This window comes from Gobius niger (genome assembly GCF_951799975.1).
Source record: "Gobius niger genome assembly, chromosome: 3".
NCBI classification, from domain to species: domain Eukaryota; kingdom Metazoa; phylum Chordata; class Actinopteri; order Gobiiformes; family Gobiidae; genus Gobius; species Gobius niger.
In genome coordinates, this window is record NC_136854.1 from 35,893,121 (window position 1) to 35,919,258 (window position 26,138).

At 41.8% G+C, this 26,138-nt stretch overlaps 1 protein-coding gene across 1 annotated transcript; it reads left to right on the forward strand.

Annotated features, from left to right (window-relative positions):
- Positions 1–355: 355 nt before the first annotated feature.
- card14 (caspase recruitment domain family, member 14) lies at positions 356–22,319 on the forward strand. Its single transcript, XM_079553524.1, has 20 exons — positions 356–705; positions 3,599–3,736; positions 5,603–5,928; positions 6,125–6,283; positions 6,355–6,474; positions 7,829–7,954; positions 9,487–9,636; positions 9,829–9,945; positions 10,048–10,178; positions 10,382–10,428; positions 12,576–12,636; positions 12,883–13,099; positions 14,375–14,501; positions 16,081–16,321; positions 16,470–16,530; positions 17,910–18,018; positions 18,100–18,261; positions 19,451–19,569; positions 21,270–21,385; positions 21,964–22,319. The coding sequence occupies exons 1-20, from the start codon at positions 492–494 to the stop codon at positions 22,169–22,171; spliced, it is 2,949 nt and encodes a 982-aa protein (XP_079409650.1). The 5' UTR covers positions 356–491; the 3' UTR covers positions 22,172–22,319.
- The last annotated feature ends 3,819 nt before the right edge of the window (positions 22,320–26,138 follow it).

Below are 26,138 nucleotides of genomic sequence, written 5' to 3' on the forward strand. Positions count from 1 at the left end.
GCTCGTCCTGCTGTCACTAACGTGGTATGTATGTTTGCTTTTCTTTGATTAGGAGTATTTCTATTTTAATCTTCGTTCATGCACACCCCCTGCCTGCCACTGGACTGCACTGTGCAAACAAGACTTGACAAATAATTAGTATCAAGCAGCAGATTTATGATGTCATTTGATATTGAACAATCTGTGCAGGCAAACAACTGTCCCAAATTAGGCCGGTGTATGAATGGAGCTTTCTTGATAATTGTAAAAATGTGTTTGAGCTTCGCACTGCCGGATCCTTATTGTTTGGCTTCTTGTTTTACAGGTTTCCCAGTACGCCCACACATAAACATAGCACAAGACAAACACCCACAGGAGGCGTGGAAACAACCCGTCAGAGAACCTACTTTATATGACATTTCCTTCACCTCTTAGTCAGTCAGCGTCTAGGCATGAGAAAGTGAGAGAGACAGGGAGTTTGTTGTGTCCTTTGGCATACACTCGGACTCAGCATGGCGGGAGAGTGCACACCAGTGGTGCGAGATCTGAAAGAAATGATGGAGGAAGAACTATGGGAACTTATTAATGACAATCGACATCGGATTTCTTTGGATGTAAGGCCGTGCATCGTGATCCCCTACTTGAGACAGGCCAGGGTGCTGACAGAGATGGACGAAGATGAGATTCTGTCATGCCATTCCCTCACCAACCGCTCCATGAGAACAAGTAAGAAAACAACACCATTATATTATGATAATTATGGCTAAAGATTCAATTCATTTTGGTGTCATGGTTGGCATTAGAGCAATGGTCAAACACAGATCTCTGCAACCCTGTGGAAAATACTTTCTAAGACTACATTCCTAACTTTTAAAATGTGAAGCCAATTGAACAACAATAACAATAACAATACATTTTAAATTTAAAATGTGAAAATGAGCAGTCAACCATGGCTAAACCAGGACTGAATTGGATCTAATAAGAACCAGATTATACCAGGACTAAAACCTCAAACCAGGGCTTTTCTAGATGACCTTGATAGCCAGAACCTAGAGAGTCATATGTTTGTTTGTTTGTTTGTTTGTTTGTTTGTTTGGTTGGTTGGTTGGTTGGTTGGTTGTTTGGTTGGTTCTTTGTTTTGTTGATTCTTTGTCTGTTTGTTTGTTTGTTTGCTTGTTTGTTTGTTTGTTTGTTTGTTTGGTTCTTTGTTTGGTTCTTTGTTTTTGTTTGTTTGTTTGATTGGTTGGTTCTTTGTTTGTTTATTTTTTGGTTTTTTGTTTGTTTGTTTGTTTGTTTGATTGGTTGGTTCTTTGTTTGTTTGTTTGTTTGTTTGTTTGTTTAGTTGGTTCTTTGTTTTTGTTTGTTTGTTTTCTTTGTTTGTTTGGTTGGTTCTTTGTTTGTTTGGTTGGTTCTTTGTTTTTGTTTGTTTGTTTAGTTGTTTTTTTTGGTTCTATGGGTGTTTGTTTGGTTGGTTAGTTCAGTTCTTTGTGTTTGATTGGTTTGTTGTTTGGTTCTTTATTTGGTTCTTTGTTTGTCTGTTTGTCGGACTTCCTGCCCGCCTGCCTGCCTGCCTGCCTGCCTGCCTGCCTGCCTGCCTGCCTGCCTGCCTGCCTGCCTGCCTGCCTGCCTGTCTGTCTGTCTGTCTGTCTGTCTGTCTGTCTGTCTGTCATGATCTCTAAATAAATGTCCAAAATCCTGGTCAGGAATATATAGGAGGAGTCCCACATTCTAAGCAGAATTTTCTCTCATGCGTGGCAGAAATTCGCACGAAAACCACACTGTCACAACACGATTGAGAAATGTGAACATCAGTTTTCAGGAAATCAGTTTTCTTCTACACTTTAAATAGACCACCCTCAACGTCGTTTCCTTTTTTGTCTTCATGATTGGCTACATTAGTCATTTCAGAACCTCCTTATCACCATTGAATATAATTGACACAAAATTCGAGTCCACAACATGTTTGTGCGTTCATTCTAGATTGAGCCACTTCTGCCCTTGAACAGGTGAACCATTGAAACACACGGCTTGTGTGGTGTTGCTGTGCATGCGCTGAACAACTGGCACAAATTGCATTTTTCATGGACTGTTTATAATCAAAGTACCTTAAAGGGACTGTACAGAGTTTAAAAATGTTAAAGTAAGGTATTTTCCTCCCCATACATGTTCCAGCCATGTCCTAATGTGTAGAATGAGCTCAGACCTGTTCACCACAACAGCCTCTAAAATCCTGCACGGTCACTCAAAAAGGTGTTAATTCAGGTCCGAAGTGCCGTCATGCTCGAGCTTAAAGAGGGGGTATTATGCTTTTTTCAATCACATAGCACCAGTCTATAGCACACTACAATGATGACGAAACCTTCTGTTGGTCTGTAAATGCAGTAAATTAGAATAACTGCCTTATATAAAATTGCTCTCTCAAAATGGCTGTAGTGAATGTCTTGAAATAGGCCTCTGTCTCTTTAAGAACCTCTGACCCTTTCCGACACGCCCCCTCCACACGCTGTCTGTGGCATCAGTGGGGAGGGGGTTCTACTGAGGAGCAGTGGTTGGTTACTCGGCTGGTGACGAAAGCTCGGAGGCGTCTCCAGGAGGTGGGGGCGTTCCTAGGATGACTCAGGCAAACCCATCCCTAAAATGGCCGCCGTCAGAGTTTTGACAGATTACTCAAAAATACGTGAATGTGCCAAGGCAACACTTCAGGCATGTTTTTAATGAGGGAATGACATAATAACATGATGTAAAGCTTGAAAAAGTCGATTTTGCTTAATACCCCCCCTTTAATATAGAGGCTGCAGTTATGTGTAAGACCTGAGGTGGCGGTAGTGAGTATAACAATGACCAACTTGCATCTAGTCTCTTTAAGGTTAGTATATAGGATTGGGGTTAGGCTTAAATCTTGTAAAATGATGTAATACAAAGTTCAATCTCTTATCCCCGTTTAAACTGAGTGCATTTTCTCCAGTTCAGCTTTACTCAAATCTAAAAGCTTCTTGACTGAAGAGCTTACAGCCTTGAGGCCAGTGTGGCGCCTCCTTTGCAAGCAAGCCTTCAAACCTGATTGTCACATTGGTTGTCACATTAGCTGCTTTTGTCCAGTTTCGAAGCCTGACACTTTTTTTCCCTTGCGTTATTGTTGCTTTTATGGCACGTTGTCGATGCTTCCTTGTTGCTTTTTTTTTTTTTTTTTTTATCCCTTTGTGTTGTGTTTTTGTCCGTTTTATTGTAGCTCATTTGTGGGTTTTTCATCGCTTTTTACTCATGTTTTTGTTGCTTCTTTTGTCACTTTTCTGTCACTCTTTGGTTGCGTTTTCATCCTCGTCATCATCCTTTTCGTCACTATTTTGAAGCTTTTTTCCAGGAAGCTTTAAGATTTAGAATGTGCTCGGTTCAGGTGAGAGGTTGAACGCAGTTAACATGCAAAACTAGCGCTGGAGTTTCAGTACAAAGCAAGTTCCGCCATTAAATGATGTATTTTAACTCATCAGTGCTGTATTATGAATGCTATAAAACATACAATAACATTTTTGTCCATCTGGCAGGCCCATATTGACCCACTGCGCTGTGTACCTACCTATACGATTACAACGTCAATAGTAATATCCTGTCTTTTCTTCAGGCTACATGCTCGACCTGCTGCGGACCCAGGGCCGAAATGGGGCGGTGGCATTACTGGATGGTCTGATGATCCACTACCCCACGCTCTACACGCAAGTGACGGGACGCAAGCCCAGCACAGAGCCCTCCAGGTTCAGTGGTCTGTGTCATTTATCACTCACAATAACAATGCATTAGTCGTATAGAGAGCTTTTCTAGACGCTCACAGTTGCTTTACACCTTTGTGGTGGTAAGATACATACTGTATGTCACCGTACCAAACAACAACTCACACACTGTCCACCCACGCTCCTCTGGTATTTCCTCACAGTCTCTCATCCAGGTTATGACCAGGCCCAACCCAGTTCAGTTTACGAAATGAGCTCAGCATTCATTCATTTCTGTACTTTTGCTCATTTTGTTTACTCTAAAACCATGTTACGCAATGAACCTTTAACACAAAACCAACAAACCGAGTTACAAGCTCATATTGTGCCTTTAAGCAGGGTCGGACTGGGACTGAAAAACAGCCCTGGACTCTGACTAGCCTGGCCCAAATTAGCGTAATTGTGCACTTCCACAAATACATATTTTAACCTTTTACCACCCGCCTTAACATTAACGAGTGAATTTTTTTTAATTATAATTTTTTGACTGGTATCTTCAGCAAAAAGAACGGGAAAGGTGGTCATAGAAACAGAAGCAAAATCATTAATATAAATAATAAATAATAATGGTCCCAAAATTGAACCTTGTGGTACACCATACTCCACGGAATTCCTTTTTAGATTCATGTTTTTTTTTATACTGGGCTTTACCCAAATCTAAAAGCTTCTCGACTGGAGAGCAACAATGTAACGCCTCATTTGAAAGCTAAGACCTACAAAAGTGATGGAAACTTTTTGTCACGTCGCCACATTTTTGTCATATTTTTGTTGGTTTTTTTAATCATTTTTTCTATCATTTTTTGTTGTGTTTATCTCACGTTTTTGTAATTTTTTTTTGTCTGTGTTTTTCTCATGTTTTTGTTGACTTTTCATCCTCTTTCTCTCGCTATTTTGATGCTTTTCTTTTTAGCTTTTAGATTTGGGTAAAGCTCGGTTGAGGCGGGACTTGTGGCCCTAGAGCCAGTGGCCCTTCTGTGCTCTTCCAGAATGGACATATGGCCAGTCCGCCCCTGCCTTTAAGTCAGTGGCGTCAGCAGCAAATATTTGATTCTGCATTTTATGAGGATTTACATAATGCTGCCATGACCCCCCGCCACCTTCAGTGATATGATATTCATTTAAAACAAGGACAGGTTGTTTGGTTGGAGCAAACATCTGTACAAGCAGCATGCGTCACTCTCGGTTCGGCAAATCCTATGCATTTCCAAACATTGCAATACTTTATTTTTCGCTAAAGAACTTCAATTTAACTCACAGACCACTTATATATCACATAGTCATTTGTAAACTTGCATGGGACCTAGGGCTGTGCAATTAATCGAAATTCGATTACGATTTCGATTACAACAGTAAACGATTACAAAATTAGCATAATCGCAAAAAATCGCTCATAATTTTTTTTTTCAATTTTTTTTTTTTTTTCAAATTTCTTTTTCTTTTTTTTTCTTTGGCCATTTTTTTTTTTGCAAAGCAGACTTGCGTTAAACAAACGGCGCTGTGTGATGATGTCATCAGGCCGCACTGCTTAGTTTGCTTGCGCAGGTGTGAGGGCTGGCCAGCAGGGGGCAGGTGTGAAACAGGGACCTCTCTTTAATCAAGGCGTACTTGAAATCATTTGTACTTTCATGACTGTCCAGAAAACATAAAGTGTAGTGTAGTGTTTTGATTAATACATAAATAAAATAAAGATAGACTTTTTTTTAAAGGCAACAAATAATCGTTTGACTAATCGTGATTTCAATTATGACAAAAATAATCGTGATTATTATTTTTTCAATAATCGAGCAGCCCTAATGGGACCTATCTTCTACTATAGTTTGGGAGCTCCTATAAGCCTACCCTCTCTTGTTTCTATTCAGGTTTGATCAAGTACTCGGAGCTGACGGAGTACCTCGTCCGGGCCGTGACCGGGATGCAAAAGGAGCTCCACGAGGCGCGCTCCGAGGCCGGCAAAATGTCGGCGCGCTGCACCTCTCTGGAAACCGAAATCAACCAGGTCATGGAGCACGAGGAGAAGAGCCGGTACCTCCAGACGGAAAACGAACGCATGCAGAGGCAGATCAGGGCCTTGCAGAAGGAGATCACCAAAATGAAGGACGAGAAGTGTGACTTCTACGTGCGCTACACGGCCGCTATCGAGGAGAAGTCCGCGGTGAACATGCGCCTTCATGACCTCACGCTGCAGGTAGGGTTTCCCCGCCATGGACAATACACTCTTCCCTGCAACAAACACAAAGCTCAACTCCCATAAGCATCACCTCTAAAGATTATTTTTAGAACGCCTCTGATCCTATCTACTGGCCTGTAATTTCAACCCGACTTTTGTAGCAGGGAAAAATGCGCACGTAAATTCCCCCATTGCTTATCTCTTGTTCTTGCAGGTATACCAGCTTCAAACCGAGCTGCAAAAAGTCCAAACGGAGAATGAATACCACAAGAGGTGCTCTCTCAGGTGCATGTCGTCGCTCAACGCTCCCCAATTGCAAGAGGAGGTGCGGAGTCTGCGCTGCCAGCTGGTGAAGGCCGAAAAGCTAGACCCGGTAAGAGAACTAAAGGGAAACAATCATCAGTCAGTTATTCTACGTATGTTAATTATGTGCTGGTTCATTAGGCTCGCAATGACATCTTGGCCCAGGATTTGGCTGAAGCGATCGGGAGTCAGGCTGAACTGGCTGAGCAGCTTCAGAGCTACAGAGAGGAGAATGAGCAGCTGCACAGAGACAAACAGCTGGTGCGTTGGACACTTGTGATTGGATTTTTTTTAGCTTGTACATTAATTTAGGCTCTATGATGATGCGTAGCCAAAACAATTTGAAAACACAGCACAAGCGTAAAAGGTATGACTGCTTGGTATGTTTCATTTTAGTATAAAGTGTTCTCCATAGAAGGTCATAGAAGCTTCTGTGGAGAACACTTTACACGCTTTGATTTGAATGTGTTGAACAAAGGTTAGATTTATAGCCATAACGCACAACATTTCATCCAGTGTATAGAAAAAGTGCGAGCATTCATTTTATCATGGTGGCTTTTCTTGTGCCTGGGCCTTCCTCATTCATAACTTGGAGCAGGTCACACCAACTCATCGCCATGTTGCTGTAACTTACGGTGATCCTAGCTCACTGCGATCTTAATCTTTGACAAGTGCATTCAGCTGAAACACTTCAATCCAGGGTGCTTAAAGCCACACTGCGGAACGTTCCAGTTTATATGTTGCAAAGTCGTAAGAGTAATTAAAGGTGCACTGTGCAACTTTTTCTGTTAAAGAAAGTTGATACTAATGACTTACTTTGAGCTTTCTGTGAGCCAGCGGATGCTTGGGTGGTTAGGGTTATAGGGTTTCAATGCTGATTGAACCGTATCCATGGTTACAGATGCATTCCATTCTGAAAACCTACCAGAAATCCCCAAAAAACCTGAAATAAAATGGATCCTGAAGCATCATAGGAGCCACCGGGATGGAAAGTAAAGGCGCTGAGCTAAACCACCCATACAACCGCCGGGAGGGTCAAAATATGCACTAATATGAACTTTTTTTTTTACATAAAAAGTTTCATAGTGCAGCTTTAAACTGAAGTAAACAGACATGGCAGCGTAACCTAACATCCTAATGCTCAGCAAAGCAGGCAGATAGGAGAAAGACGTTGGTGCAAAGGAGATGAGGGAAAATCCCAGAGTTCATGAATGATAAACAATAATTCCTGCACACTGCCAACCCACAAAAATAGTTTTAATAGGATAATAAAAATAGTTTTATCCAATTCGAACTATTATATTTCATTCATGAAATGGTTAAAAATAATAATAATAATAATGAAACCAATTTTTTGGCATCGTTTTAATCAAAGCAAAGCAAAAACATCTCCAGAGAGACGAGCTGGTGATGTCCAGTTGTACAGGTCAGATCACAGCTCACAGTAAGGAGGTATTTTTCACCAATAAAAACACCCGTAATGAGGTAAATGTGTATTCATTCAGTGAAGAGGAGTATAACTTTGAAATCATGGTGATTCTGCCTTCACTTTAACTCTTTACATTCCTCTAGACTTAGTTAACATACCTGATATTCTTTTCTTGTGTGTCCGCAGCTGTCGGATCAGAAAGAGTCTCTGGGCCTCCAGGTGCAGCAGTTGACCCTGGACTGTTCGATGCACGAGCAGAAGACGGCGGTGTTCCAGGAGCAGATGAGAGAGCTACAGACAGAGCGCGCTCAGGTCACAGCTCCCCCAGCGCCACAGTTCAACATACACCTGCTGCTTTTTCCATCAGGCTCACAGTCACGCACATGGTCCCCTCCCGCCCACCACTCAAGCCTTTGTTTGTCTGTGTGGGAAAATGCACAGGTCTGAAAAGCGATTATATTTTCATCTGCAGCGTTGACTTCCATTACAATGGTCAACAAATACTTGAAAAGTAAGATGATTGTTAATGATTATTCTGTAGGCAGCAAGTAAATGTGTACTCTAAAGGAGGAAGTACAGTAGCTTTTTGAGATTTAGGCTATTGTAACTCAAGAAAGTGAGTCAGCTTAGTTGTGATTAATGATTCATGGTTCAATGACACAGTGACCTTTCCCCCTGATTCTTATGTCATTAGTCTTTTGCTTCCTTCACTGTGTGTGTTTAGATTTGGGCAAACTGTCTTTGCTTGGAAGGAAAACTATTTGGTCACGGTGGCTTACAATGCCAGACTATCTTGCTGATAATGCCACGTGAAAATACAAACAAACCTTGACACAGAACTTATCAGTACCATCACGACAACATACAGGATCTACAGAATTAAGATGTTAAAAAAAATAACATTTTAAAAAGCAATAAATACAAGAGAAGTTAAAGCAATGCGAGACAATGTTCAAGACGTTTCCCCCTCTCCACCCCCTCCCTGACGTGGCTCTGTTATAAAGCCTGATGGCATGAAGGACAAAGGACAGGAGTCTGGAGCTCACGGCGCTTCTCTGGCGGGAGAAGACCGAGTGAAGGGGGTGGCTCTGATTGGACAGGATCACCCTGATCTTAGAGAGAGTCCTCTGCTCTAACACCTTCTCCACTGAGTCCAGGCCCAGTCCAACCACCGAACCCGCCTTCCTAATGAGACGGTTCAGCCTCTGAGTGTCCCTTTTCTTTGCGCTGCCCCCCCCCCAACAAACAACAGCATAAAAGGAACACTGGACACAACAGACTGATGAACATGAGTGAACATGTACATTAACTTAGAACAGACCCTGAATGAGACCAGCCGTCTAAGAAAGTACATCCTACTCCTGCCACTTCTTGTAAACAGCGTCCATGTTCGCTGCCCAGCTCAGCTTGTTGTCCAACTGAAGCCCCAGGTACTTTTAGGTGGAAACCACTTCTACCTCCGCTCGCTCGAGGTTGATGGGCTGCAGAGACGGTGGTGCCCGGCGGAAATTCAGCGCCACCTCCTTGGTTTTTGCTGAGTTCAGCAAGAGCTTGTTCTGCTTACTCCACACCACAAAGTCCTCCACCAGGCCTCTGTACTCCCCCTCTTCAACCCTCCCTGATACAAGCCACGATTGCAGTGTCCTCAGAGAACTTTTGCATGTGGCATGTATGCATGTGTGTGAAAGTGAGAGTGGTTTGTCTGTGTTTTTTATTTACAGGAATGCACCTACAGTTTTGGCACGTACACTACATCCTCTTTGTATTTTTAGGAAATGAAAGTGTGTTATGTATGTATTAGTTCTGTGGTTTTAGAGGTTAACAGTGTGTGTGTGTGTTTACAGGCGTACCAGTCGAGGGACGAGGCCCAGGCCATGATCACACGTATCCTGTCAGAGAAAGACTGTCTGCGCTCGCAGCTGGTGGAACTGCAGGAGAGACTGTTCAGCCAGAAGGCCGTGGACCGCTTCAGGGAGAGGAGGCAAAGCTCAGATGTATGGAAATGCCTATTCTTACTGTATGACCTGGAAATGTTGCAAAAGTCTTAATAGCATTTAGGCAAAAACTGTAATTACACAGTGTTTTGAAGAAGAAGAGTTTGTTGAGACAATGTTATATAGTATTTCTGACTTGCTAATTCCCGCATAGACCGTTTCATACTAAGTGTCCTGTGCTATTCATCTTAGGACTTGGGGAGCTGCTGGGAAAGTCCTAGCTCCAGTTGTGAAGACTCTCCGTTTCCAGCTCGACGCAGACTGCAACGCATGAATGCCGTCAATCCAATGAGTTGTGCCATTTCTGAGGTATGTCACGAAAAAACTATATCTAAACTGCAGTATTCATGTCACGAAAGTCCAGCGTGTAAAGTGACATGTTTTGATGAATAATAATGTGTGTTTAAAAAGTGTGAAGATCCAGCCTTGTCCAGCGTCCGCTCTCGAAACGCAGAGCCCCCCTGCCCAGAGTCTCTTCGGCGGAGGGAGGAAGCCCTTTACAAAGACAGCAGGTTTGTCTTTACCTTTGTCATGTTGTCAGGGTGAAATCTCTCGGGCATCTCGGTTCTTCTGCCTCGCATTTAGACGACAAAAACAAAAGATTCAGCTTCTTTTTTTTTTTACCGCTGAAGCGGGTCTGTGATAGTAATCTGAAAACCCTCACAATTATCTGATTACTTCTGCAAGACTTCTGCATCTGAGTGAACAGAACATGAGCTGTTCTCTTTCTGTCTTTCCCCTTCAGCCTGGAGACAGATTCTCTCTTTGAAGACTTTGTTTTTCTGCCAATCAGTAAGTATAAAGTTTTCCGATCTCTTCTGAAGCAATCTGGAAATCATATAGCGCACTGACATGAACATGAAGAACTACAAATGTATTATATGACACCGCAGACACATGCCGTTGCTCTCAGTCATAGTTGTGCTGTTTTTGGACACTCACTAAAGTTTAGGCCTGTGGTACATTTGTTTCATTCCCACGATACAGAAAGTGTAGGTGTATCTTAACATTTTTAGGAATAGCACAAAAATCATTGGTAGTGCATTGCTTTGTAATACAGGAATAGCAAGTAAATAGGATGGAAGTAGCATAAAATACAACATAGGATTATGGCCATTTCTTAGAACAAACACACTCATAATTTGGTAACACTTTGTAATAACTACACCTTATTTAGCTTCAATAAATGATGAATTAACGCTGGAACACAGGAAGTGACATAGATAGTGGACAACAATTTTAAACTGTTGCCGTGCCAACCATGTTTTGTCAATAATGAGTGAGTCAAACTGCTCTGGAACTTTATTACTTTTCTGCCCAATATTTCTTCATTAAATTCTTGCTTCACTGAAATAACAGATGTTTTCTATCTAAATAAGTCATACTTTCAAAAGCATTAAAACTGGTCGTGTGCACTTTAAAGGGACTAGATACAAGTTGGTCATTTTATACTCACTACTGCCACCTCAGGTCTTTATGTGTAACTGCAGTCTCTGTATTAAAGGAATAGCCCACCGTTTTTACATACTGAGATATGTTCTTACCTTAGCCGAGTTAATATATCCCCGTCTGGTCTTTGTCCGTGCGCTCTGTCACGCAAACGGAGCACATACGCAGCCTCTCCCACATGTCATATAGCTCCAAAAAAGCTCACGCTAGAAGCTACCAAGCTCTTCCACGTGTTCCATCGATCCATCTTCTTCCACTTTTCCGTTTCCAGGTCGTGGGGGCAGCTGTTGGAGCTGCCCAAATCACATTGCACCAGCCCCTTATGGTTGCTCTTGCAGGTGGTGGGTCCACAGAAGGACGGCCTCAAAAATTAACCGGGCCTGTTGGTCTCTCATAAGGGGCTTCTGAACCACTCTTTGTCTGACTGGTCACTTAGGACCTGTTTGCCCTGGGAGACCCTACCAGGGGCACGAAGCCCCCGACAACAGAGCTCCCAGGATCATTCGGGTGCTCAAACCCCTCCACCACGTTAAGGTGGCAGTTCCAGGAGGGGCTCTTCCACGTGTTCCCTATTTAAATAAAGTTACGTGAAGTGTTTTCAAGCAAAGTATATTTACACAGAAATGTAACATGTCGATTTTATAAGCAGATAAAAAGGGGGACTATATTGTGAGGCGTGATGATACGAGGAGCACAACGTCCGCACAGTAACTCCTAAAGGTTATTGACGGAAGTGAGCGGGGGAAGTCTTTAGGAGTTACTGCACGGACGTTGTGCTCCTCGTATCATTATGCCTCACAACAATCGACATGTTACATTTCTGTGTAAATATACTTCGCATGAAAACACTTCACGTAACTTTATTTAAATAGGGAACACGTGGAAGAGCTTGGTAGCTTCTATCGTGAGCTTTTTTGGAGCTATATGACATGTGGGAGAGGCTACGTATGTGCTCCGTTTGCGTGACAGAGCGCACGGACAGAGACCAGACGGGGATATATTAACTGGTCTAAGGTTAAGTAAGAACATATCTCAGTATGTAAAAACGGTGGCCTATTCCTTTGAGCTTGATCATTTTCAGAATAACACTTTAAATAACACTAGAATAAATAGAGACTTATATTAGTACTACTTATATTAGTACTACTTCTATTAGTACTACTTGAACCCATTGTGTGTTGTTTTTATATCGCTTAAGAAAAAAAAAGAATAATACCAGCAGATTAGATATTCAAGCATATATGTCTATTTGAAATATAGATGTTTATGTTTCCTTCTTTCTCGCCTGTGCTCACTTGTTTTGCCATGTTTGAGTTGCCACTTGAGATGATGCTTTCTCGTGTGTGAAGGGTGTGGCATGGTATTGCGAGGTCCATTTTTAGTGTCTAATAATAGTTAAAGCCAAAGTCTGCCAAGTCAAACATTAACCTGTAAATTCCCAGGCTGGAAAATATGTTGCTAAATGATTAAACAGGTTGTCTCTTGTTTAGCTGACACAGAGGGCAAGCAGACGTGTCCGAATTCCTCTCAGGATGGCACCAGTGGTGACAGGTATGGCAGTCTTTTGTTAAAAAATCGGTGTGGTTTAAGGTATGCAATGGAAGACTAGGTGTAATTGTATCTTCTGTTATTAAAATAGATACTTGTCATTCTTGTGTGAGCTTGAAGTTTCAGACAAGATGGAGCCACTGCCAGACTGTACTGAGCAAATACAGTTAGCTTAGTTTAGTTTGTTTATTTTTTTCAATTCAAAAAAGTAGAGGCCAGTGCAAAGACGTCTCATTTTTGCATCCCCAGTCACTCCCAGACACCAGTGCCTCCCTTCCTCATGCGCTCTCGTCCCAAAGCCATCCGCATCAACGGCCGCGTCCTGACCATCTCCTTCCAGGGGGAGACTCTGCTGCAGCAGCTGTCTGTGGTGGGGGGGAACAGGACCGGGGTGTTCGTGCACGAGGTGACGGACGGCAGCGCGGCTCATATGGTCGGGATCAGCCCTGGAGCGCAGATCGTGGAGGTGAGACTATAAATACATTTGAATACACAGTAAAATGTGTATTGGTTATTTTGTTATTGTAGTTACAACAAGGCTTATACTGGGAAATGTTGTACTACTACATCTTACCGGGGAAACACGGGAACTTGTGGATCATGTGGTGTGTAGAGAATGTGCTTCTCCAATGAGGACAGTTTGATTTAGATTCTAGATCTTTGCTCAGTCCTGGCCTGGTGTTTGCTCTTTATATGGCGCATTGTTAATGAAAATGTCTGTTTGTCTAGGGACTATATAGAGTTTAAAAATGTTAAAATTATGTATTTTCCTCCCCCTACATGTTCCAGCAATGTCCTAATGTGTAGAAGGAACCCAGACCTATTCATTACAACTGCCTCTAAAATCTTGCACTGTCACTCATAAACTTGATATAGAAGGTGCAGTTACACCTATGACCTGAGGTGGCAGTAGTGATCATAAAATAGCCAACTTGCATCTAGCCCTTTAACAAGCCAAGGCAAATCAAATAAATCCGTAAAACTACAGTAAAAAGGAAGAGAGCATAAAAAATACTGCTCATATGGTTTGAACATTGTCTGAGTTGAGCACTGTCTCACATCCTCATGCAGACAGTTCCAAATTTTTGCTGCATGGAACTGAAACGCAGCCTCTCAATGTTTATTATTGACTCTGGGAACCACCAGGACACTCCTCCCTGAACACGTCAGAGATGCTTTAAATCATATTCTCTGAGCGACAGGAAGCCAGTGCCAGCCAGTTTCCTGGTTCTTGTCAGGACTCGAGCAGCAGCGTTCAGGATGTACAGCAGCTCTAACAATGAGCAGCCATTACACAGTAGTCTAACCTGCTGGAGACAAATGCATGGATAAATCTCTCTAAGTCTGGTTTTGACACTATTCCACTGATCTTGGCAATGTTTTTCAGATGGTAAAAAGCTGCTGATGTTATTGCTTTGATGTGGCTGTTTAAGTTCAGGTCTGAGTTTATGTTCACCCCTAGATTTCTAATCGGATTTTTCGGATTTACAGAGAGAGACTTGAGATGAGTGACAACACTTTCTCTTTGAGTCAGGGATCTCAGATACTGCATTCCCATAATTGCACAATGTGGTTTGATTTCTTTGCATGTGAAGATTACTTGAGCTATTACCAGCAACTAGTGATAATTTCATGTCAACATAACCTTTACAATTATGCTGTAAATGTAAAGCAAAATGAGGTAGCGTCCAATAGAATAGATTTCATACGGTTTCTGATGAAGATCCTTGATGTTTTACAGGTGAAATACGAGCAGAGAGAGAAGGCTTTGAGGATGGTGCTGGAGGACTCCACTTTAGAGGAGGCAGTCTGGGCCCTCAGACAAGTCACAGGCTTCTGCCACCTCTCTCTGCGGCCCAGGCCTGACGGTACAAACTCTTCCATAGCTCTGCAGTGAATCACAGAATCACTTTTACGATCGTGAGACACAAAATACAGTGGCACGCATTACTCAAACTGTTGACATTTCTGACAGACCTATTCAAACAAGAGCAGCGTTCATACAATCGATCAAAACCAGAGACACTTGACTTGTTTTCTTTAGATTAGGGAGATTACGCAGTGCCATGACTACTGTGTTTTGTTGGTGCGACAACCAACAACTATTTAGAAGTTAACGTCTAGGCATTTAAGGACTACGCTCTAAAGAAAACAAATTAATCAGTACATGGATAGAAAATATGAATTGATGATCAATCAGTTGTGGGTAAAGTAGGCAAAACATGCACTCATGTAAAAGTAGGTTTAAAGCAGAACTCAGTAGCTATTCCCCCTAGAGGCCACAAGCACCACTGCAGCTGTTGTGACATGTTACCTTTTTTTTACTCATTAGTTGTTGGCAAGAGTAAATACTACACTAACAGAAAGACAAAGGGAGAGAGGGATATTGTGCATTGTGCCACAACCCAATTACACAATGGAGATATTTTTTCCGAGACACCAGGGGGAGATGAAAGACCCCCCAATCATCCCATTAACACTTGTATTTCCCTCAGTGGGACTACGAAAAGGAGTTATTAACGGGACTATACGGAGTTTAAAAATGTTAAAGTTATATATTTTCTTCCCCCTCCATGTTCCAGCAATGTCCTAATGTGTATGGGGATATTTCTTCCGCTCAAACTTGGCTGTAAACACTGCTAAAGTGGCGCTAGCCCACAGTTAGCTTTACCCATTAGCCTGTTAGCTTCTTGTGATCGTGATGAAACGAATAAGGTTTTGCAAAATGTTCATCGACCCAACAAAAGCTGTAGACAGAATACAGTCGGGACTTACCTGTACCATGTGATTTTGTAGCCAACTGAGAGCAGCGAGGGAGATGTTTTCCATTCGTGTGTATTGGGGCTTCCGGGTCAGAGACAGGGAAAGCTGCAAGTGTGGTTTTCTGGCCAGAGACACCGGGGGAGATGAAAAAAAAACAATCATCCCATTAACACTTGTATTTCCCTCAGTGGGACTACGAAAAGGAGTTATTAAAGGGAACATACAGAGTTTAAAAATGTTAAAGTTACGTATTTTCCTCCCCTACATGTTCCAGCAACGTCCTAATGAGCCCAGACATATTCACCACAACTGCCTCTAATCCTGCACTGTCACTCAAAACGGTGTTAATTCGGGTCCGAAAAAAAGAATCAACTTTATTATTAATTACTCACTTAGAAATGTACTTTGTTAAAACACAGTTTAAGTTTCTGACTGAGTGTAAAAGTCTATTTTAGGTTTAAGTAGTGACATAATGCGGCAGATAAAACATAAATTAATGAGATATTGTAATTTGAAATATTCCTCAAGTTCAAGTAGAAAGTAGTTTGTAATAAAACTACTCCAAGACACTTCAAAAGTTGTAACTGAGTGCTATCGGTAATTGATGTCAAACTGGCTCATTATCAATATTTTGCCAAACAGTAATAAAACTGTATTGTAAAACAGACTGCTGTCACTTTTCAGACTACCAGGACTTACTGCAAAAGCTCCAGAGCAAGGACATTTCCTCGGGGGACTCCATCTACGTCCGTGTGAACATGTCCCTCTGCGCCGGCTCCACTGGGGCTCTGCCTGTGTCCTGCAACGACATCCTCCACGTCACCAACACCTGGCCGTCCGGGGCCACTGACTCCTGGGAGGCCAGTCACGTGCACCCCTGTCAGCTGCTGCACCTCCAGAGCGGGACGGTGCCCAACTACTTCAGGTGAATGGAGATAATTGTCTTTATGCTTGTCCTTTCTCAGCCTTCCTCTTTAGCTCTGCTGCCTTCATCTCTGTCTTTGGATCACATTCTGCAGTGTGACTTTAAAGCGATTCATCTGTTAACGTTTTGTTTCTGTCCGTTCGAACAGAGCGCAGGGACTTCTCATCCGAGCCCTCGAGGATATGAATTTTCAAACGAAGTCACAAAAGGTAATATTATTATTATTATTATTAACCTCTTACCCTCTTGGCATTGCCCAAATAAAAGCTTCAAAAATAGTCACAAAAACAAGATGAAAACGAGAATGAAAGCACTGCAAAAAAAGCCACAACAAAGTGACAACACGGCAACAACGTGAGGTAAAAGATCCGTTTAGATCAGTTTTGCGGGTCTTAGCTTTCAAATGAGGCTCTGGCCTATAGGTTGTAAGAAGCTTTTAGATTTGGGTAAAGCCGAACTGGAGAAAATGTGCTTGGTTAAGGCCAGGGTTGAAAGAACAGGCTACCGTTTTTCCATACTGAGATATGTTCTTACCTGAGCTTAGACGAGTTGATACGTACTGTACTTGTCTGTTCTTTGTGCGTGCCCGTGGAAGAGCTTGGTCGCTTCTACTTCACCCCCCGTTTGGAGCTAAACATACAGGCGGCATCTCTGGAATCGCCCATATATGGTCATGTTTGAAACAGTTAAGTGGGAAACCAATTTGGAGAAAAATCTAAACTTTCTCTAATTATTCAAAAACTACTTCAGCAAAGGCTGAATTATGAATATAGTTTTCTACTAAATAAAGATACAAAGACATGGAGCAGAGCAAAGTGGTTAAACAGCCCATAAATACATAAAAAATGGAGAATGCTAACATAACGCTTCATGTTAGCATCGTGCTAATGCTAACGGTTAGCTAGCGCTAGTTATGACTGCCGTTTTTTCACTTCTAAAGAACAATCTGCTGTGAGAAAATATCCATATGGGCCCGATTTACACTTGACTTTATTTATGTGTGATAAATAAGTTCATATTCCACCAGAAAATGGCTAAAAGAAGTGGAAAATTGGGTTTCCCAAAAGATTGTATTTCCCCTTCTATGACGCGATGCCGTCTGTATATAGTAATACATTGGGAGAGGCTAAATGCTAACAACATCTTTAGTCGTTTTGCGTGACTGAGCGCACGCACAAAGACCAGATAGTTACGTATCAACTCGTCTAAGCTCAGGAAAGAACATATCTCAGTATGTAAAATGGTGGCCTATTCCTTAAAGAGGTTTTTGAGAAGTTTTTGTGCGTATTTGACCTTTTAGTGACCTAGTGGCTGTATGAGTGGTCAGCCTGGTGCCTTTACTTTCCATCACAGTCATCTCTACAACGCTCCCGGATCAACTGTTTGGAAGATGATGGACCCTCTCACCAGAAAACCTACAAAACAATTGATTCTGTAGCGTTGTAGAGTCCACTGTGAAGTAAAGACGCCATTTTGACCACGCATACAGCGCCTGGGTCACTACAATGACAATTAAGTGTGAAGGTATTTTTTTTTCTGCATAAAAAGTTCCATAATGCACCTTTAAAATATTCACCTTTTTTTTCAGTCTGGACGAGCGGCACCTCGAAAACAAAGCGTGAGAATCGTCTGCACCGGTCGACAGGGGAGGAATCCACTGTGGGTCAGCTTTGAGAATGAGGGGAGCCCAGAGTCTGGTATGTGAAGAAATTGTTAACAGAACTCACAATCTGACTTTCTTTTTTAATATAAATCCTTTTTTTGTGTGTGTCTCTTAGGTGACACTACGCCCAAAGGCTGCGTGACCCTGATGCCCTACACTCTGGTCACTCCTCACTTCCCACCAGTGTGCAGACCCATCCTGCTCCTGCCCTCCATCCTGGGGCGTGTCCTGGAAAAGAAGCTGGTGGGGTGGGAGGGATTTCAGCTTCTGGAGCCTGGTAAGTCAAACACGAGAGGGGTGGTGGTATGTAGAAAGTTTGGCCGTCTTATTTTGGTGTGTCTCATAGTAACAGTACCAAAGATAGTATAGAGAACTGGCACATGGCTGAATATGAAGCACGTTTTTTACGCTTTTAGAAGTAGAAACTAAAGCAAACTAGGTACCAGTATATGCATTTGTATCAATTTATTTATCTAACTTGCTGTATAAATCCGCATTGGAATGAATATGCAAGGTGCTCAATGTGCACTTTCATACGTTCAAAATAAAACTGTATGAATACATGGGGGAAGGAGGAAAGTTACATCACTTGTGAGTCAATAATGGCTACGTACAGATTAATTTACATGATGAAAAGATCCTGAAATAGTAATATAAATGTACAATGTGAACAAGAGGCTGTGGGGTAGATAAAGATAATGCAAAAAAAAAAAATCTTAAATGAGATAAATGACTTATATTAAGGTACTTCAAGTTGAATTTGAGTCAGTTTGAACTAATCTAAGATCAGTAGAAAATGCTAATGCCACTCGAACAAGCATGAATCCCACTTGACAAACTCAGACAAACTCACTTTTACATTTTACACAATATTTCTTTTTCCCTTGAAATGATACAAAATAATCAGAATCAAGAAAAACTGTGCTTGTTCCACTGGCAAATAAGAGGTTTTATCTGATCTAAGACTAGACCAAACCTACTCTTTATTCAAGTACATTTGAGTCATTTCTTCCTTAAAATTAATACTCTTTTTCCAGTGTAGAACTTGAAAAGTAACACAACAAAATGTACCATGATTCACGGCGTCTTAACTGTCTTTCACGAACCAAGTGTCCAATCCCACTAAATTATGAGAGGATGTTTTACTACCTTTGTCAACACATTGTATGCTGTAAAATCGTTTATGGCTTTGTCGGGAAATACATCAGCTATAAAAAAAAAAGGAAAGGGTCTATCAAGACAGTAAATGTTGTCATTGCTCCAGCGCCGGTGTTTAATTTGTGCGCTATTTTTAGATTAATAACAACAACACGGAAAAACGGAGAAAGCACCCCCCACAATAACACGCCTCACACTGTTGCCGTGTAGATGTTTAGCTTCAGCTTTTGTTTGCACGCTCGTCTTCTGTATGACGCAATTAGATTTATGATTCAGGCACCTCATTGTTTCCACTGTTTGTTTTGCAGAGACGCTGAGCCCATGTGAGCACGCCGCGGGACTGCAGAAATCCGAGATACTGGAGGATTGTGAAAAACCAGAAAACACTTACTACACCACTCAGAGCGTCGAGAAAATCATGAAGAAGGTGATTCGATATTTTCAGAACAAGCACTGTGGGCTCTGGAAGTTATCATTGCCCCCTATAGATACAGACGGTATCGCGTCATAGAAGGGGGCGTGGCCTCGGCGAGCTGGAAACTAGAATCTTTTGGGAAACACCATTTTTCACTCTTTTTAGCCATTTTCTGGTGGAATATGATTTATCACATTTATCACATACAAATAAAGTCAAGTCTAAATCGGGTCCAGATGGATGTTTATTCACAGCAGATTGTTCAGTAGAAGCGAAAAAAAAAAAAACGGCAGTCGTAGCTAGCGTTAGCATTAGCACGATGCTAACATGTAGCATCATGTTAGCATTCTCCATTATTTATGTATTTATGGGCTGTTGAACCACTCTGCTCCTCTCCATGTCTTTGTTTTTTTTTATTTAGTAGAAAACTATATTCATAATTCAGCGTTTGTTGAAGTAGTTTTTGAATAATTAAAGAAAGTTTAAATTTTTCTCAAAATTGTTTTCCCCCTTAACTGTTTTCAAACATGACCATATATGGGCGATTCCAGAGATGCCTTCTGTATCTATTTGTTATTTTAGGCCTAGTCCACACGTAGCAGGGCATTTATAAATCCGCCCTCCGCCTAGAAAAAAAATTGAGTCCACACAGCCTCGTTTTTTTTTTAAAAGCGGCATCCACACTTAACCGTGTATATGCGTTTTTTCATCATAAATTGTTCAAATCGCTCCACAAGTTTCTGCACAGCACATACATAATTTTTTATGCAGCTGTATTCACTGTAGTCCCAAATTCACCGTTGTAGCTTTACAGACCTGCCAAACAATTGTGAGACGACATATACTAAGGGATTTGCCATTTTTTGTAATCTTCCGTCAGATAAATAGGCGAGTACAGCGAGTAACTTTCTTGACCAGACTCAGCACTGATCGCTGACAGACTGACCTGACACGTAATAACTCCAAGGACCGTTTCCTCCGGGAGGACAACTTTATCTCAAAGTTCTCCTGCAGAAGCGCGTCCCGGTCTTACGCCACAAACTGCATGACTGTCGAGAAATGCACCCCCGCTGTTATGTGTTCGAGGAACATGTCGGATGTGGGACGGTTATTTGGCGTAAAGTAACTGACTGTAAAGTGTTCCTTCACCTGCGCTTCGACATGAAGCAGGACTTGAGCTTTGGAGGCGTCAGATGCTGTTTCTGATGTAAACACAGGCCATGCGCAGCACGCTGGCAGTGACTTGATGTCCACACTCAACACGTAGCCGGAGAATTCCCAAATCTTCACTTTGGCCGGAGTTTTTAGAGACCTTCGTTTTTATAGACAGAAAACTCCGGTTTTGTGTGAATGATAGGCCAGATCGTAGGAAAATATCTTCGGTTTGTGAGATACCCTGCTACGTGTAGACGGGGCCTTAGTAAAGTCTGATATTGAAATAGAGGCTTATATAGAAGCTGTAACTGTAACATGGACCTAATCTTTAATGAATGTTCAAAAACAGCTCAAACTATGGTTGGCCCCTTTTCTCAACCACAGGCACAGGATGCGCCGTCTAACATGTTTTTTACACATACTCATGTAGTTTCACTTCACTCTGTGCTTAAAAATAGAATTGCGGAACCCGCAGCACCACGTACAACTGTACAAACCATGTGGCTTTCTGTGAAATGGGACAACTAGTCACTTTCTCTTGTTTTTTCTTCTTTCAGGGGATTCACTGTGTGCTGCCTCTGGGTCTGGACTGTGTGCGCAGACTGCACAGAGCAGACATCTTCCCCATCATCATCTTCATCGGACAGACCGCTCGAAGTGCCCATAAGTTGAGGTACAATGAAGCTCATTGAACCCCATTCAAATGCATTAAAGTGCAAAAACGTGAGACTTGTTTTTCACCAGAACATAGTTAACACGATTATATTATGATGAAATATTTATCTTTCTTATCGGCGCTGAACACATGATGCAGTTTATCTATTTCAAGAATTCTACTGAATTTTATATATTTTCCTCTGATGTAAAACGATGATTACTTCACACAGATGATTTCCAATTAAACTAACATGTTTTACACTTAAATCAGCTGGGAATAAAAAAAAATACATAAGGACATAAAAAGATCTTGTGTTTCTCTAACCTTCATTCAACACAATGTTATTGATGCTGCAGTACTGACAGTCAAGGTTAGTTTCGAATCCAAAAATGACAGACTATATTTCATTTGAACATGAATATAATCTACACGACACTGGACACTGTGGACTGTTCTTTTTATAGAGAGTTGCGACAGTCACACTTGTTCATTGCGCTCGTCTCTAACGCCCTGTAGCCGGAGGAACAGGTTCTCTGACATTCTCGGGTCACGCCCAGTCTCTCCCTCAGTGTTAACTCCTGTCTTTGACTCAGGTCGAAGCTGCAGAGACATGGGCACACAGAGGAGCAGCTCCTGGCCTGTTCCCACAGTGAGGAGCCTCTCCTGGACAAACTGCCCTGTCTGTTCCACAGCATGGCCCCAGACTCCTGGTGCGACTCCAACTCCCTGCTCACCCGCCTGCGCACCGTGATCTGGGAGGAGCAGAAGAAGATCGTGTGGGTGGAGCCGGACCTGTGGTGAACTGTGGTCCAATAAATGGAAAGAATGTATTTAGATTTGAGATTTTAGAATAAGCTTTACAACCTGTTTGTAAGCGCCAGTATGTATCTGTGATACTGTGTAATAGGGTATATGACTTTCATAATTTGTTACATCACTTAAGGGTGTTTTTATAACGACAGACTTTGTCACATGTGTAGCACATTTAAGCTCTTCTTTTAAGTACTATTTTGGGTGTTACAGCACTTACCATAGATGGTCAAACTAAGCTGAAAGCTTAAACTTTTTATATTTAATAGCAATACAATGTAGCAGGGTTATATAATATGCAATAAAAACATATTTATTATTTTGTTACACGGTTTCTTTATGCATACTCATAAATACTGTACTTCATTACTTTGCTACACAAGTGTTACAGACCAGCTGTGGTACTACAGTGTGAACTTACAGAGAGAGGCTCAGCTATAGTACTAAAACTAATACTACAACTACTACATGAAGTGTTCCTTTTCATGTTTTAGCATTTTGGCAAAAAATTATTATTTTGTCAAATAATTATTTTCAGTTTTAGTCTATTTTTTTTGTCGACTTTCATGTAAATTTGGTGTAAAGTTTAATGTATCCTGACCTTTGACCTGGCAAAGTGAACTCTACCTTGTATCCATCGCTGCTGAGTCTGCGTCCCAAGTAACCCAACAGCGGCGCCTGGAACCCACTGCCCCCAATGCGCCCCCAATGCGCCCCCTGCACGATGGGGCGCATCTATATTGAGTTGACCTCCAAAAAGCTGGTTTGTCGTCAGAGAAGCAAATCTGTTGCCATTGGTGTGACAGGACCGGGCCTGATTTGACGGTGAGGGGAGTGTGTGCGACATGGAGGACAGGACAGCGGTGACAGGACAGGGGTGACCAGGAGGACAGGATGGGAATGACGGGACAGGCCATGGGAAGGATCCCTCACACCAACAACGTCAAATTCGCTTTTTTTGTCGCAAGAGATTTGAAAGGCTAGGACGTTTATAGTCACAGTCTATGGGTGGGACGGCAGGACAAAAAAGCACCGAGCAGTGGGACAAAATAGCACGTGGCTTCTGGAGGGTTATGGAGGAGGGCAGAAATGAAGTAGAAATGAATCCTATGGCCTCGACAACAAAGTGTAAAAAACTATGATTGGACGATAATTTAACATTGGAAAACACACTTAGTCCTGGCAAACCTTTCAGAGGCTACTTTTCCCTAATGTGAAGCAAACCTGTCATTTGAAAACATTAGTTGTATTCATCGCTTTAATAATTCAGTTTCACCAATCAAGTCACATTTATTCTATTTAAATGATAGACCACTTAAACCGCTGAGAGCTGGATTGCGCATGCGTTGTTAGTAAACACGTGCCTCACAAGGCCAAAATTCACTGCTAAATGTCGTCTCTGTGTGGGCCTGTGGCTCAAAACGTCTCCTGTGCTACTGGTGCCGTTTACGCACTGATGTTTTATTTCTGTGCATTTACCAAACAGCTGCTGACCGGGAGTCCGCGGCGCAGGTAATGCTTCCACTTACATCGTCTTATGTAAGATTAGAAAGGCTGAACAAATGAACAAAAGCAAATGAGAATGGTCGTAATTCAAAACTGCTGAAGTGCTCGTTGCTGTATGGCCTTTAGCACAATGTGACTGACATGATGACACGGCTCCTCAGGCCCAAGCTGCTGCTCTTCCCATGCAACAACACCTGGTTCAACTAAAGGTTTCTGGGCCTGTGCACTGTCAATCTCGAGGGTAGTGGACAAGAAATAATCATGACAGAAAAGTGTTCAAGGCCGTGGGAACCCAGGGTGCTGAGGGCGCTGCAGCACCCCCTGGTGGATAGTTTGTGAACTGCAGGCAATATTAACCCCTTAACTCCCACCTGAACCGAGCACATTTTCTCCAGCTTTACCCCCAGTCCAAAAGCTTCTGGGAAAAAAGGTGTGAAAATAGCAACAAAACTGAGACGAAAACAAGGATGGAAATGTGAGAAAAGTGAGAAAACATTCATGGAAAAGTGGCAAAAATGTCGCAAGAAATTGATGAAAAATTGACAAAAATGTGACAAAAATGTGACAAAAAAAGACAAAAAATTGATAAAAACGAAAACAAGGATGAAAATGTGAAAAAAGTGAGAAAACATTCATGAAAAAGTGGCAAAAATGTCGCTAGAAATTGATGAAAAATGGACAAAAATTGGACAAAAAAATTACAAAAATGTGACAAAAAAAGACAAAAAATTGATAAAAACGAAAACAAGGATGAAAATATGAAAAAAGTGAGAAAACATTGACGAAAAAGTGACAAAAAATTGAGAAAAAATGACAAAAATGGACAAAAATTTGACAAAAAAGTTAGAAAAAATTTGACGAAAAATTGAGGAAAAAATGGACGACAAAGTGAAAAGAATTTGACAAAAAAAATGCGAATAATTTGACGAAAAAGTTACAAAAGTCACGAAAATTTGACAAAAATGAGACGACTGCCCAACAAAAAAAGTGATGAAAAAAAAAATCTGATGTGAGGAAAAAGATCAATTTAGTTTTGTAGATCTTTCAAATGAGGCGTTACACTGGCCTACAGGATTTGGGTAAAGCTGAACTTGAGAAAATGCTCTCGGGTTCAGGTGGAAGTTAAGAGGTTAATAAATAGGATTTATGCACAGAAAAAGTATTTTGGGGGTAAGTTTTGTCCCTCAGCGCCCCCTAACTAAAATATCTTCCCACGGCTCTGATAGTGTTTGTAAGCAGGGCAGGCATTAGGATCAGTTAGTTCAGACTCAGAGCTACAAAACAGTAAATTACATTTCTTTCTTTGGCTCATGTGTGAGTTAAGATTTGTTTTACTTTTGCAGCAGCCTATATAAATGTACCAAAAAGCCTAATGATTAACAGACTTCTTCTCACTTTTACAGAGCCACGAGGTCCCCTTCTACCCAGCGGCCACACGGGGGCAGCAGAGAGCAGGTAATGCGCTGGAGGGAGTGGTTGTTGGAAGAAAACATTGTTCGTGCTGAGACAGAGATGAGCAGAGGCAGATGAAAGGAAACTCCTCTCTCATATTCCTGACCGCGAGCCCAAACCTCCTCTGTGCATTTTTACGGCTGTCATGCTGCTTTTCGCTCCCCTCCCTGCAGCCTTTTCACTGTGTGTGTGTGTGTGTGTGTGTGTGTGTGTTGTGATTACTACTGACCACTTCTGAAGCTTTTTTTCCCCCCCCTCTTCTTCTTAGCATCCCACCAAATCAGTTTTTTTTTTTTTTTTTTTCCGGCACCAAACCGGCAGCCATGTTTGTTGTTGCTGGGAAACTACTTCAGTGATTTGTGTGTTGTCAACTCGCATTATAGACACTGACAGGGAGAGAGAGGGAAATGATTACATGCACATATACAGTCGAGCAGCTGCCTCTTTGCTCCTGCGACTGCTGGGGTTTCTCCTGTGTGTGTGATTTTTTTGGATGTTTATTTCACACAGGTTGGGTGCTCAAAGCAGTGGTCTTGTTATTTGCAATCACGCTCATCCAGGCTACACACATTTTTGACACTCTTTTGCTCTTTTTTTTGTTTGGTGTTCTGAGCTTGAAGCAATGTCTCCTGTAAACAGTTTCCTGCTGAAGTCAAAGGCGCTGCCAGGAAAGTTCACCGTGTCAGTCGTAAGATTTATCCGCCTGTCACTTAGGTTAAATATGAAGTCTTTCTCTTGACAACATTGTGGCTGGGTGTGTTATTATGTAGGGATGCTAGATTGGTGATCGTATCATGGAATAAATTATCCACTACATTGTAATATAGCATTGGCTTGTTTTAGTAAGTGTGTTCGGTTTGCAGGAAACAAAACACTTACATTTGATGCTTAAAGTGGATATGACACATTACACACATTGCTAAAATATAGTTAACACATTCATGTTTAAGATTTTGCACACAAAAAACAACAACAACTTTTTTTTGTTTTGTGATGTTTA

Coding starts and splice junctions, on each gene's coding strand:
- card14 (XM_079553524.1), top strand. CDS start 492: ATGGCGGGAGAGTGCACACCAGTGGTGCGAGATCTGAAAGAAATGATG. Junction 10,179..10,381: donor ACCTTTGTCATGTTGTCAGG/GTGAAATCTCTC, acceptor TTTCCCCTTCAG/CCTGGAGACAGATTCTCTCT. Junction 16,531..17,909: donor TTCAAACGAAGTCACAAAAG/GTAATATTATTA, acceptor CTTTTTTTTCAG/TCTGGACGAGCGGCACCTCG.